The following is a 12,674-nucleotide window of genomic DNA, read 5'->3' as shown; positions in this document are numbered from 1 at the left end:
CCAAGGGCCTGTTGATCTCTAAGGGCCTTTACATCAAAATATTCTTTATACCAAGGAGTCAAATGTTGGGGTGAAATTTCCTGAGCTTTTTCAACCCCATAAAATTTTGTGAACTCCTAGGATCACCTTCCAGTTGTACATGCATGGATCTGACCCTTAAACCACATACCATAAACTTGGAGAACTAGAGGGAGATAGACCGTCATGCAGGTCCCAGGCTGGCCACTGGGTGGCACCCATCTGCAGTGGATCTGAACGGCACTGCAAAGGCTTTGCAAAGAGAATTGATGTTGAAAACACAACCCACAGTAGGTTGGTCAGAACTTGTGACTTGAACCAAACCAGGTTGATTACCTGTTTGAAAAGAAACATTAGCATTTTCCACAGGATTTAAACAAGATCCAGAGTTTCATAACATAATGTTTAAAATGTCCAGGATACAACCCAAAATTACTTGGCTTATAAAGAACCAGGAAATAGCTCACGTGGGAAAAAACAATCAACAGATACCAATGCTGAGATGTCACAGATGTTGGAACTATCTGAAAATGACATTAAAGCAGCTATTATGAGAGTGCCATGAGTAACACTCTTGAAATTAATGAAAAGATGAAAAGTCTCAGTGAGGAAATAGAAAGTATGAAGAAGAAACAAATGGAAATTGTAGAACTGAAAAATATAAGTGTATTTTGTCCTTTTGTCCTCTCAATTTTGTGTCTTGTTTTAAAAACCTTCCTTGCTTCAAAATTATTTTGTGAAATTGCTTGAGAATTTCTTCCATTATCTTTTCAGACTTTTTTTTTTTTTTCTGAGACAGGGTCTTGCTCTGTCACCTGGGTGGAGTACAGAGGGGTCATCATAGCTCACAGCAACCTCTAACTCCTGGGCTCAAGCGATCCTCCTGCCTCATCCTCCGGAGTAGCTGGGACTACAGGTATGCGCCACCATACCAGTCTACAGATACTTTTTTACATGTAAGACTCTGGTCTATCTGGAAATTATTTTAGAGTATCAATCAGCTATAATTTTTTTTCTTTTCTAACCTTGGCTCTTTGATCAATGCTCCAGCTTCCTGGAGGGGTTCCAGAACAATCCAGATTTCCCAGATCCTTGGGAACATGACCGAACCTGTCTTCTTAACACATTGCTGATTGTGACTTAGGACCCCTATGTCCTCTCCTGCTAAGTCCTTAGTCCAGACCCTGGGGGAACCGGATGGACCATTCTCACTGGGGCATGTGGGTTCCAGGTGTCCCCACAGTGACCCGGATGCCCATTTGACTCAGAGTCACGGGCCGTAGCACTTCCTCTGTAAATTCGGCCCTGGCTCCCTCCCTTGCTTCCCTCCCATCCCATCTGTGCACTGCCCTGACAGCTCTTCTAAGGAAATTTGCATCATGGCCTTGTAGGGACTGCTTCGCTGAGCCATGGTCTGTTCGGCTGCCCGCCTGCTGCTCCTGGCCATGACTCTTCCCCTGCTGGGGTCACCAGCTGCTCGAGCATCCCAACCTGTAAGTAAGACTGGATGAATACCCAGGGGAGGCCTGCAGAGGCGATGCTAGGGGCCTCTGGTTGTGAGGGACAGCAAGGTGTGGGGTTGGGGGACAGGTGGGGGCAAGGGCTGAAAGGAGAGGAAATACAGTATGAAAGGAAAGAAGCCAGTTTAGTATAGACTGTGAGAGTCAAGTCTGATTTTCCTGGGTGTGGGGGTAGCTTTTGTTTCTTTGTTTGAGTCCTTGTGAACTGCAGTGGTACCTGCTGCACTTTGGATAAAGGCTCTTCCAGTCAAGCGGGCCTTTTAAAAGTGAAAAGAAAAGAAAACTTTTCAGATTTGGGAACCACTGGCATAGACGATGGGAGGGAATCTGGGGAAAGGCATCAGAGTCTAGATTAGTACCTTTTGATCCGTTTTCTCCCAGGCAGATACCTATGTCTATGTCTGTATCCATATCTACACATCCACATTTCTAAACCCAAATCTATTTCTATCTCTAAATCTAAATCCATATCTATCTTTATCTACATCTACATGTATAACAATATCTAAATCTACCTATATCCTTTTTTTATTTTTGTAGAGACTGAGTCTTGCTATATTGTCCAGGCTGGCCTGGAACTCCTGGGCTCAAGTGATCCTCCCGAGTAGCTGGGACTATGAGCACACCCCACCACACCCAGCTTATGTCCATCTCTGTATCCATAGCCACATCCGTATCAATATCTGGTTTTGCACAGATATCCACGTGCACGTGCAATTTTCAGAGAGGAAGGAGTGGGGGAGGAAATAATATACAGGAACCAGAGACTAGGGGGAGAGGCTGCCTTCTGCTCACCTTTGTGTCAAATCCTATGGAAGGAATAAAGTCCCTAAGTCTCTGGGCTGGCCAGCTCTGCCCAACACCCCTGCTGGAGCTCCAGACCCAGCCATTTCAATAAACCTAGAGGCCCAGGGACAGGTAAATTCAGGAAGGAATTAAACAAAGCATATTGACTCCCCAGGGCGTGCCTGGTTCCTGGTTTTAGGTGGGATCTGCAGGCCCTGGCAGGACTCCTGGGGCTGCATTCCTGGCACCCCTCCAGAAGCCCGCTTCCCCTTCCCGATGGGTATGTTGAGTCCCGGCAAAAAGAAGAGATTCCAAGGGACCAAGTCATCCTGGTTGAGACCAGCCAGGCTGGCCGCTGAGGTGTCCTTGGGAGGGACTTGAGGTCAACCTCTCCTCAGAGGTCTCTCCTCTGTGTTCTGTTCCAGGGACAGAGTCAGGCTGGAGGGGAACCTGGGCAGCTCCTGGACCAAGGGAGTGGATCAGGGGGTGAGTGGATGGCCAGGGGAGGGAGGGAGGAGGAGGAAAGAAGGACCCAGGAGAGGGCACAGTGAGCAGTGGCGGGAGTGGAAGAGGACCAGCTCAGGCAGTCCGCCAGGTCTGCGTCCATTGCTGTAGCTGTGAGCCCTTAGGAGCTCATTCACCTCTGCAGCCTCATCTATGACGTGGGGGCTGCTGGGAGGATGCCACGAAGCCGTGTATCTGGATGCTCCCTGAGTCCTGTCTGTGCGCCTAGACAGGCTATGGGAGGGGGATCTGCTCCGTGTCCCTGGGAATGGCCAGCTTGGCGTGGGAGGCAAGAAGGGATTGCCCATGCCTTGCTGCCTCTCCTCTCCAGCTGTCCCCTCTGCTCCTGTGGAATCAGCTCTGGTCTCCGTCTATGTGCATCTGGACTTTCCAGATAAGACCTGGCCACTGACACTCTCCCGGACCCTGACTCTCCCTGCTGCCCTGGCCTCTGCTTCCCCAGGAACTCTCACTGGCCTCAGCCTCACGACAGGTGCCCCTTGCTGGAGTGGAGGGAACTAGGCTTCCCAGCTCTCCCACAGCCAGCTGGCCTGAGGCCCTGTGAGCCCCTCCCCACCTCCTGGAGGGCTGCCTGGTTCTTTCTCCCTGGCCCAATTCCTTTCCCACCACGCCCAACACCACACGGACCTTTCCCCGCCTGCCTCACCCGATCTTTGAACTCAGGCCGAGGGCCCAGGGGGCACACAGCGCAGGCTGGGACTTCCACCCTCACCCCTAACACCCTGCCCAGCATGGCCTCTGCTGTCCTGAGTCCTGCCTAAGGAGGTGCAGTCCCTCGGGGTGGGCCTGGTCCAGATACCCAGCCCTAAATAGCCCTAAAGCCTCTCGGGCGCCCACCTGGCTTCTCAGACAGCCTGCCCACTTCTTACCCCCCTTCTCTGTCACAGAGTGTGACATCAACCTCGAGGGGCATATCGAGTGTTCTTGTCTCTCTGGGTACCAGTGGAATGCCAGAGTCTGCTCCCGTCACCGTCCCTGCCAAGCCCTCCACAGCCACCAGCCTTGTGGCTGTCTTGTCTTCAGCCAGCCTGAACCTGGGTACTGCCAGTTGCTGCCACCTGGTGAGGCGGGGTGGGAACTTGGAAACCAATAGCTTCAAGTGAAAGAAATGCTCCCTGTGGTGTTCGTCCTCTCTGAGCCTGTATTTCAGCCCCGGGCACAAGCCCCGCTGCTCCCCTGGATGGGAGAAGAGCCAGCCTTCACGGCAGATCACAGGCCCTGAGCTCAGGACCAGTGAGACTAACGGGGCCCCAGAGATACAGGCATAAGCGGAGAAAGTGCTAGAGTGACCCTGCTTTTTATCCTCAGGGAACAGGAAGCAGCTCCAGCAGCCCCATGTTACCTGGGGGAGGGGAAGTCATAGGTCGAAAAAGTTGTCTTTTTAGTTCCCAATAACAGATAGGGTCCTTCCAGGCTGGATGACAGCAGGGCACACTCAGCTGCCCACCCAGGGACAAAAAGGAAAAATAAAGCTAGGTGGGAGGGAACTTGGAAGACTGAGCCTCAGAGATGAGGAAGGAGTGATCTCCTCAGGAACTGACTGCCTCCTGCCTCCCTGCAGTCCCCGGAAACCTGAGCCTGAACTCCCCGCTGCAGATGCCTGGCCACACGCTGAACCTGACTCTCCTCGTCAGCCAGGAGGCCACCAACCTGAACTGGTTCCTGAGGCACCCAGGGAACTCCAGACCGGTCCTCCTGCAGCCAGGGACACAGGTGTCCCTGACCTCCAGCAGGGGCTGGGCTGCCCTCAGTGTCTCCAACATGTCCCATCACTGGGCAGGTAGCCACCAGGCCTGTCCTCGCCTCTCTTCCCCTTTCTTCTCTGCTTTCCTTCACCTCTTCCTCCCACTCTTCCCTCCTTCTCCTTCCTTCTTTTCTTTTCACCTCTTCCTTACCCTTTTCATCTTTCTATGTATTCATTCTGAGGAAACAAAGGCTAAGAGGCCCATTGGTGTGAAAAATTATAATGTGGAAAATTCTAAAAATGACCAGCTGTTTTCACTATGGTCTGGGGACTTCGGGGACCCTTTTAGGGGTTCAAGAAGTCACGATTATTGTCCTACTATATTCAGATGTCACTTGCCTCCTTCCCTCTCACTCCCTCAGGAGTGGACAGCGGCCTCTTCCAGAGGCTACAGGGGTCTCGCAAATCGAACGCAGACGCCACTAGGACAACCCAGCCACCTGCCACTCAGCCAGACCTTAGAGAGATTTGCACAAATATGAAATAATGTCCAACGTCACTCTTCTACTTATGTTTTGTTTTGGAAAATGAAGTTATTTTTCATAAAAACATTTCTGTTAAGAAAACTATTATAACATGGGGAATGCTGAAGATATGGTCTCAATTTCAGCTGAGAACAGATCCATGTTTTTCAAGACACTATAATGGCAGGGGTGGGGCAGGAAGGACATCTGCTGTAGGGAGAGAGGTTCGCCCTGGAGTCCATGGGCACAGGCTGATAAAAAGGGCCAGAAGCCTCTTCCACGGATTTCTTCTTCCTCTTGGAAATCCTTCTTGGGGGCAGGGAATATCTTCTCCGTGGGCCATCCTGGGACCTTTCTTGCTGAGGTTAAGCACCGGGCGCCAGCAGAGGAGGGAGCGAGAAGGCAAATCCTGGGCTGAGGGTGGGGAGGCAACGGAGATTCTGTGGTGCGGGCGGGCCCAGAGGAGTCCCAGTTGCAGCAGATGTGTGTCTGCAGGTGAGTACGTGAGCTGCTTCGAGGCCCAGGGATTCATGTGGAACCTGTACCAGGTGGTGAGGGTGTCTTTGGAGGTGGCAGACGTGGCTCGACTTCCAGACCAGCTCTCCATCTCCTGCGCCACTTCCCCAGGCTTCCAGCTGAGCTGCTGCATCCCCCGTACAAACCTGGCCTACACGGCTGCCTGGAGCCCTGGAGAAGATGGTGAAGGTATGAGAAGGGGCAGCTATCAGGCATCAGGGGTGAAAGGGGACAGCTTGTCCCCTCCAGGGGGCTGGGTCTTCAGCTGATGAGAAGCAGATGCCGCAGTCCGACCAGGGACTTGGGGGTCCAAGTCCAACACTGTTTTCACCCCATCAAAGCAATCCCACCTCTACTGAGATAACGTGACCACAGTGCATAGGTAAGATTTTGCAAAATGCTTTCATTCGCACAATCGCGTTGAACTCTCTGTGAGGTTAGTTTGAGGATAGTCCCCATTTTGCAAATAAGGAAACTGAGTCCTGGAGCTACTTAGAGATCCCCAGCATCCCCCTCAGCAACATCCAACCTCTGCCCGCCATCATTTGATGTCCACACACTCCTGGGCTCTTCCCCATGCTTCACCTGCTTCTGAAATTGCTAGAAAGGCTGAGACCACATGTCCAGGCCGGCTGGGCTCTAGGTCTGGAACAAGCCCAGTGATGGTTCCCTTCTCTCTTCTTACCCTCAGCCTCCTCGTTCAACACGTCAGGCTCTCAGTGCTCCGTGCTGGTGGTTCAGCACTGCCCAGCCGCTGACACCACATACACTTGTGACCTGCAGAGCCGGGGCCTCACTCCCCTCAGGGTCCCTGTCTCCATCGCCATCATCCGGGGTACGTGGGGCTTGGGGTGCAGTGGGCTGACCTCAGCTGATTGCCCTGGGGGCACGAGCTCTCCTCCATGGCACTCCCTGCCCTGGGCAAAGGGGCCAGGCTCCAGGGCCTGCACAGTTGCTGCCCAAGGAAAGGTTCAGGTGGGACTGTGATTGCTGGGTCCTCCCTGACCTTCGTTCTTCAGATGGAGACATCACCTGCCCCGAGGACTCCTCAGGTATGGCCTGGAATGTCACCAAGGCTGGCCACGTGGCACAGGCCCCATGTCCCGTGAACAAGAGTGGAGTGGTGAAAAGGCCCTGTGGGCACGATGGGGTCTGGGGGCCCATCCGCAGCAGCTGCACCGACGAAAGGCTCCTGGCCTTGCTTACTAGAGCCAAGGTAAAGCTCCTGCCCCACTGCCCACGGGCTGCCCCCTCCATGACCCACCCTCCTTCACTCAGGACCCAGCCCACAGGTCATTCAGCTTCTCTGAACTGGAGCCCTAGCAGAGCTAGGTCATGGGTGTGGGGGCCTCAGAGAGGCCAGCACTCTCCATGCGGGGGGATCATGATCTCGAACCCTAATTCCATGTGTGCCTCCCGCTTACATTGGTGTCAGTTCCTTCCACGTGGCTCACTCACTCCCCTCTCTGCTTCCTGCTCCCTCTGGGACAAGGCATGGGGATGGGTGTGGGAAGGGGCTGGACACAAAGAGAAGGAGGCGGCCCCTCCCTTGTGAGGACTCTCCTGCCACCCCTCTCCTGTTGTCTCGTCCGTCTCAGCTGCTGCAGGCAGGCCAGGGCAAGCCTGACGACGAGGTGCCACAGATCCTGAGGGAGCTCTCAGGGCAGGTGGCGGTGGCAAGCTCACCCTCTGACCTACTGACGCTGCTGCGCACCATGAAATGCCTGGCCAAGGTGACGGCAAGGGCCAGAATACAGCTTAAGCACAGTGCCCTGGAGGTGAGATCCCTGAGCCACAGAGGGACCAGCTGGGCAGTGGAGCATGGAGGCATTTTGCCTGTGGGCGCTTCTGTCCCTCTGACTTCACCGTGGGCTGTCAGATAGCAGACATACCTGGAGTCCAAGTGTCTGTGCTCCTGGTCCATTTCCCCTCTTGCACACCAGTCTCCCGGGTGATGGAGTGTGGGAAAGGCCTGATGCTCGGAGCACGTGGGAGGGCGGAAGGCAGGAAAGGGTGTGCAGACGTGAGCACAGAGGCAGTATGCACACACAGACGTGTGGCTATCATGTGCACATGGAGACACTCAAACACGCCTGGCTTGGCTGGACTCACCTAAATCAGCTCAGTGTGCGCCTCAGTTGGTGACCCATAAGCTGCAGCCAAAAGAGTAACAAGGGGCGATGATATTACTCACCTTTCATGTCTGGGAATATGTAGCACACCTGGGTGCACAGACATGCACGTGGCCCTTGCCTTCAGAACATCGTGCCCTCTACCGCTGGTCCCCATTCCTAGCTTTGAGGACCTGGAGGGGTCAAGGAGTTGGAGAAGTTCCCTCTTAGGACCTGGGTGGCCCCAAGGGATGGGAGGGAAGGATGTCAGGCAGAGGGGTGGGGTGTGGATCAGGGGACTGCACATTTGAAGATGCCCCCAGGTGGTTGGTGGAGCAGCTTCCCATCCTTCCCTTCTAGAAAATCACTCTTCACAAGCCTGTCCTCCTCTTTCCTCTTCTTTTCAACCTTGGCTCTTACCTGGACTGGGAAGGGTAGGTTTGGGGTCTGTAGCTCTCAGTGTTCCTGGCTGAGAACTGCAGGCTCGAACAGATTGGACCATTTTTCCATTGGGTGCTGCAGAACCTCCTGACAACCACAGACAAGGTCCTAGACATGGACACCAGTTCTCTGTGGACCGATAAGCCCTGGGTGGGCTCAACTTTCCTGCTGGCTGTGGAGACCCTGGCACGCAGCTTGTGCCCACAAGATCACCCCTTCACCCTCAGCTTGCCCAACGTGCAGCTGCAGACCCAGCTCCTCAGCCCCAAGTTGCCTGCTGACTATAAGATCTCCTTCTCCACGCAGCCCCCACTGCAGACTCAGATTCCCAGGCATGCACTGGCCCCACTACACCACAATGGAACCCAAATCAGCATTACCAGCCTGGTATTGCAAAAACTGGACCACCTTCTTCCCCCAAACTATGGGCAAGGGCTGGGGGACTCCCTCTACACCACTCCTGGCCTGGTCCTTGTCAACTCCATCATGGCAGATGGCCAGACCTTCCACCAGGGAGAGGTCATCATGGACTTTGGGCACACAAAGAGTACCCCTCATTGTGTCTTCTGGGATCACAATCTCTTCCGGGGCAAGGGGGGTTGGTCCAGAGAAGGATGCCAGGCACAGGCAGCCGGTGCCAGCCTGACCACTCAGTGCATCTGCCAGCACCTCACTGCCTTCTCCATCCTCATGTCCCCACACACTGTTCCAGAAAATCCTACCCTGACGCTGCTGAGTAACCTGGGCTTGGGAGCTTCCATTCTTGCGCTGCTTGTATGCCTGGGCGTGTACAGGCTGGTGTGGAGAGCTGTGGTGCGGAACAAGGTCGCCTACTTTCGCCACACTGCCCTGCTCAATGTGGTGCTCTGCTTGCTGGCTGCAGACACCTGCTTCCTGGGAGCCACACTGCTCCCTCCAGGGTCTCGCAGCCTGCTCTGCCTCACCGCTACCTTCCTCTGTCATTTCTTCTACCTGGCCACCTTTTTCTGGATGCTGGCACAGGCCCTGGTGTTGGCCCACCAGCTGCTCTTCGTCTTCCAGCAGCTGTCCAAGCACCGAGTCCTCCCCCTGATGGTGCTCCTCGGCTACCTGTGCCCCCTGGGGTTTGCAGGTGTCACCCTGGGCCTCTACCTACCTAGAGGGCAATACCTGAGGGAGGGGGAGTGCTGGTTGGATGGGAAGGGAGGGGCGCTCTACACTTTCGTGGGGCCAGTGCTGGCCATCGTAGGTGTGAACGGGCTGGTACTAGCCATGGCTGTGCTGAAGTTGCTGAGACCTTCGCTGTCAGAGGGACCACCCGTGGAGAAGCATGAAGCTCTTCTGGGGGTGATCAAAGCCCTGCTCATTCTCACACCCATCTTTGGCCTCACCTGGGGGCTAGGCCTGGCCACTCTGTTAGAGGAAGTCTCCACAGTCCCTCATTACATCTTCACCATTCTCAACACTTTCCAGGTAGGTGGCAGGGTGGTGGCTGTGCTTTTTGCCCTTTTGATGGTCTAAGTCACTGCCAATTCCTTCTCAAGGTAGAATCACAGTGGAACAGAAGAAAATAGGTTCAGGAATTTTCAAAAGCTTAGGTATTGGTCCCAGCTCCTCCACTGATTAGCTGGATAACTCTGGACAAATGACATAACCTCTCTGAGCTTTGGTTTTCTTATCTGTAAAATAATAGCTAATTTTGCCAGAGAATTCAGGAAATTGTCAGTACCCAATCCTTTGATATCAGTTGTAACCATAACAATAAGAAAAGCATCTGGCATGGATCCTGTGCACCAAAAGGCACCAATGGACAAGAAAACTGAGACAGGCAGCCTCAGGATGTGAATCAGACAAGAGGACAGAGGTTGAAGGAAGCACAGAGGGAGCGAGTTGACTTGGGTTGACCCCTTCCTCCGTGACCAGCTCACCCCTGCGCTCCTCTTCTCAGGGTGTCTTCATCTTACTGTTTGGTTGCCTCATGGACAAGAAGGTGAGTTTGCTTACCTAGCCCCCCGCCTGCCTCGCAGACCGAAGGCCAGGACTTTGGCTGGCATAAGCGGGGCATTTACCTCTCCTGCAGGTGCAAGAGGCTTTACGCAAACGCTTCTGCCGCACCCGACTCCCCAACTCCACTGTCTCCCTGGTAAGTTGCCAGCTTCGAATCCTCAGCTCTGCCCCTGAAAGCAGGTCAGGCATTCCACAGCCTTCCTCAAAGGACGTGGGCACAGCTAGAAGCAGAGAAGATTGGGGTTGTTTTTTAGAGAGCAGATTTCAAATTCAAGCTCTTGGACAATGGAGGGAGCGGCCTAGTCAGAGAGGTCAGAATCAGATTCCTGGTTTCCCCATTATGACCTGGGCTCCCAGGACTCTCTTCTCCCTGATGTCCCCATCTAAAAATCTGCCTCCTGCTAGCATTTGAAGGGGAAACATAGGATGGTTACGCATGGGAGTTACTATAGCTGAGAGCAAAGTCCCTACGATTACCGCAGCCCAGGCAGGAGTGTGTGTGAAAAAGTAAAATGGGTACAACCTCTTCAGAGGAGAGTTGACTGTAATAATCATCTCCCTGAGACTGGGCCTTTCCACCCCTTCGCAGGCCACCAATGAAAGCTACATCTCGGAGTGCAGCAAAGGAGGAGGTGAGGCTGCCAGGTGAGAGCTAAGCTTTCTCCAAGCAGTGTGAGTAGCGTGGAGGGGTGTAGCACAGAGGCTCCTGGCAGAGTCCTTGACAGAAGGCTCCTCCGCACACACCCAGCCCCACCCAACAGGTGGAAAGCAGGTGTTCCCAGGGCGGCCATTTCTAGATGGGCTGGGGAAGGTGGAGGCCCCAGAAAGCAGAGGGCATAGCATCTTCTGCTTTCCAAGAAAGCCGGAGGGAGTTTCACCACCAACAATTCTTGACTCAGTTCACTCTGAAAATTCCTTTTCATACTATCACACTTCTAATTATCTGAAAAATCCTTGCCTTAAGGAATTGCCACTGGTGGGGATGGAGTCCAGAGGGGAGGGGGTCTCCAGAGGTTGGGCAAGGTCTCCCTTCACCAGCCCCAAGCTTCAGGGTGAGCTCCTTCCCAGGGCAGACAGACGCTTCAGAGGCAACCACACACAGACCCACGTTCCTGCAAGGGACTCAAGCCCGTGTGATTCAACCCACCAGACAGGCCCCAGCCCAATACCCTGAACCCTTCTCCACTCCAGAGCTCAGTCGTGGGCAAGGCAGGCTCATATTTCCATTAGTCACACTCATTTCTCTTGCAGCTCACCTGTCCCCACCCGTAAAGTATCCAAGCAAGAACAGCATGAAAACTAGCTAAAGCCACCTGATGAGTAAGCCTGTCCTTGCTATAAAAATAATCCACAGATATCCAAGTTCAGAATAATTACAAGTAAACTGTCTCAACCAGTGTTTAACTAATCAACAGTGCGTGTTATGTATATATTTGATAAAAATGGTTTTAACTATTCAGTGATTTCTTTTCTGATTATTTCTTTTTTAATAGTTACGAAGAAAGGATGACTTAATGAACAGGAAACTCTGATCTTCCAAACTTCGGAGATGAAGGGCAGAATTTGATTGGTTTCTTTTCAAGTTCAGGGAAAGGTGAAGTTAATTGGTCCCTCTTTCTTTAACCTTTAACAAAATCAATATAAAATGTAAGTTTCATAGACATATCCATGTATACAAAGATATAAGCACTGATATAAGTGCATTTGTAAGAATGGGTTCTAAAATTTAAAATAGAGGGAGAGGTACCACAGGAAAATATTACGAACACTAATATTTAAAAGTGACAGGATCAAGCTGAGACTAGATATAGAGAAGACAGATTTAAGAAAATCTTTTAGAGGACTCTCAGACATCTGGCTGAATTAATTTATCGAATTCACAAGCAGAAGATGACAGCATTCAAAGAAATTTTTAAACTAGATAAATGAAATAATTCTGATGATTCAGTCTTTGTTAATGATGCAATTCATGGATATTTTTATAAAATGGGATGGGGACGTTTTCTGTCAAAATAAAAGTGGATGTTACCACATACTGTCGAACACATTTTTCTTACAAACACTGTATCTTCACTTAATGATTTGCGTGATATTTTAATTGTGTAGAAACCAGCCCAAATGTTTCTGTAAATAGATTCGATCGTGCTTTCAAAGAGAAGAAACCAGCTCACCAGGGCCATGGTGACGTTCCTCAGGCTTGCTCCAGCCCCTGCAGGAGACAGGCGGTGACTGAGGCGTGAGGGCTCTGCCTTGCAGCGCAGTCAGGTCTCAATTCCACTTCATTGCACTGTCACTGCAATAATATTTACAGTCTCTGTTTTTGAATTATAAAAGCACAATTGGGTTACATATTCAAATAATACCCTTTCACTTTAGAGACGGCAGGGACTCCTTTTCTGAGAGTGCTTCTGTAGATATGTGTTCTCATTTTCCTTTGCAAATGATAGCACATACTTAGTGCATGCTCTTCTGGTAAAAACACACATTTCAAATTGATAGATGAAATGACATTAAGCCTTTGTTTATCTGGCTCTCGCTATAAAAAATAAAAGGACCATAAAAG

The 12,674-nt window shown here is 52.0% G+C and overlaps 1 protein-coding gene across 1 annotated transcript; it reads left to right on the top strand.

The window, feature by feature from the left end:
* The first annotated feature begins 1,427 nt into the window (after positions 1-1,427).
* Positions 1,428-10,760, top strand: ADGRF3 (adhesion G protein-coupled receptor F3). Its single transcript, XM_012652490.1, has 13 exons — positions 1,428-1,511; positions 2,750-2,810; positions 3,160-3,321; positions 3,737-3,915; positions 4,383-4,629; positions 5,553-5,762; positions 6,265-6,408; positions 6,593-6,789; positions 7,172-7,351; positions 8,207-9,577; positions 10,053-10,094; positions 10,185-10,247; positions 10,701-10,760. Exons 1-13 carry the CDS (start codon positions 1,428-1,430, stop codon positions 10,758-10,760), a joined length of 3,000 nt encoding a protein of 999 aa, XP_012507944.1.
* The last annotated feature ends 1,914 nt before the right edge of the window (positions 10,761-12,674 follow it).

This window comes from Propithecus coquereli, unplaced genomic scaffold, assembly GCF_000956105.1.
Source record: "Propithecus coquereli isolate 6110/MARCELLA unplaced genomic scaffold, Pcoq_1.0 Scaffold39, whole genome shotgun sequence".
NCBI lineage: Eukaryota > Metazoa > Chordata > Mammalia > Primates > Indriidae > Propithecus > Propithecus coquereli.
The sequence above is the reverse complement of the archived record's forward strand: the minus strand, read 5'-3'. Positions and strand labels throughout refer to the sequence as shown.

Bases quoted from the DNA above. Each gene is read 5' to 3' on its own strand.
- ADGRF3 (XM_012652490.1), top strand. From the start codon at position 1,428: ATGGTCTGTTCGGCTGCCCGCCTGCTGCTCCTGGCCATGACTCTTCCC. The intron at 2,811-3,159 runs GTGAGTGGATGG...TCTCCTCTCCAG, and splicing joins CCAAGGGAGTGGATCAGGGG to CTGTCCCCTCTGCTCCTGTG. The intron at 3,916-4,382 runs GCGGGGTGGGAA...TGATCTCCTCAG, and splicing joins AGTTGCTGCCACCTGGTGAG to GAACTGACTGCCTCCTGCCT.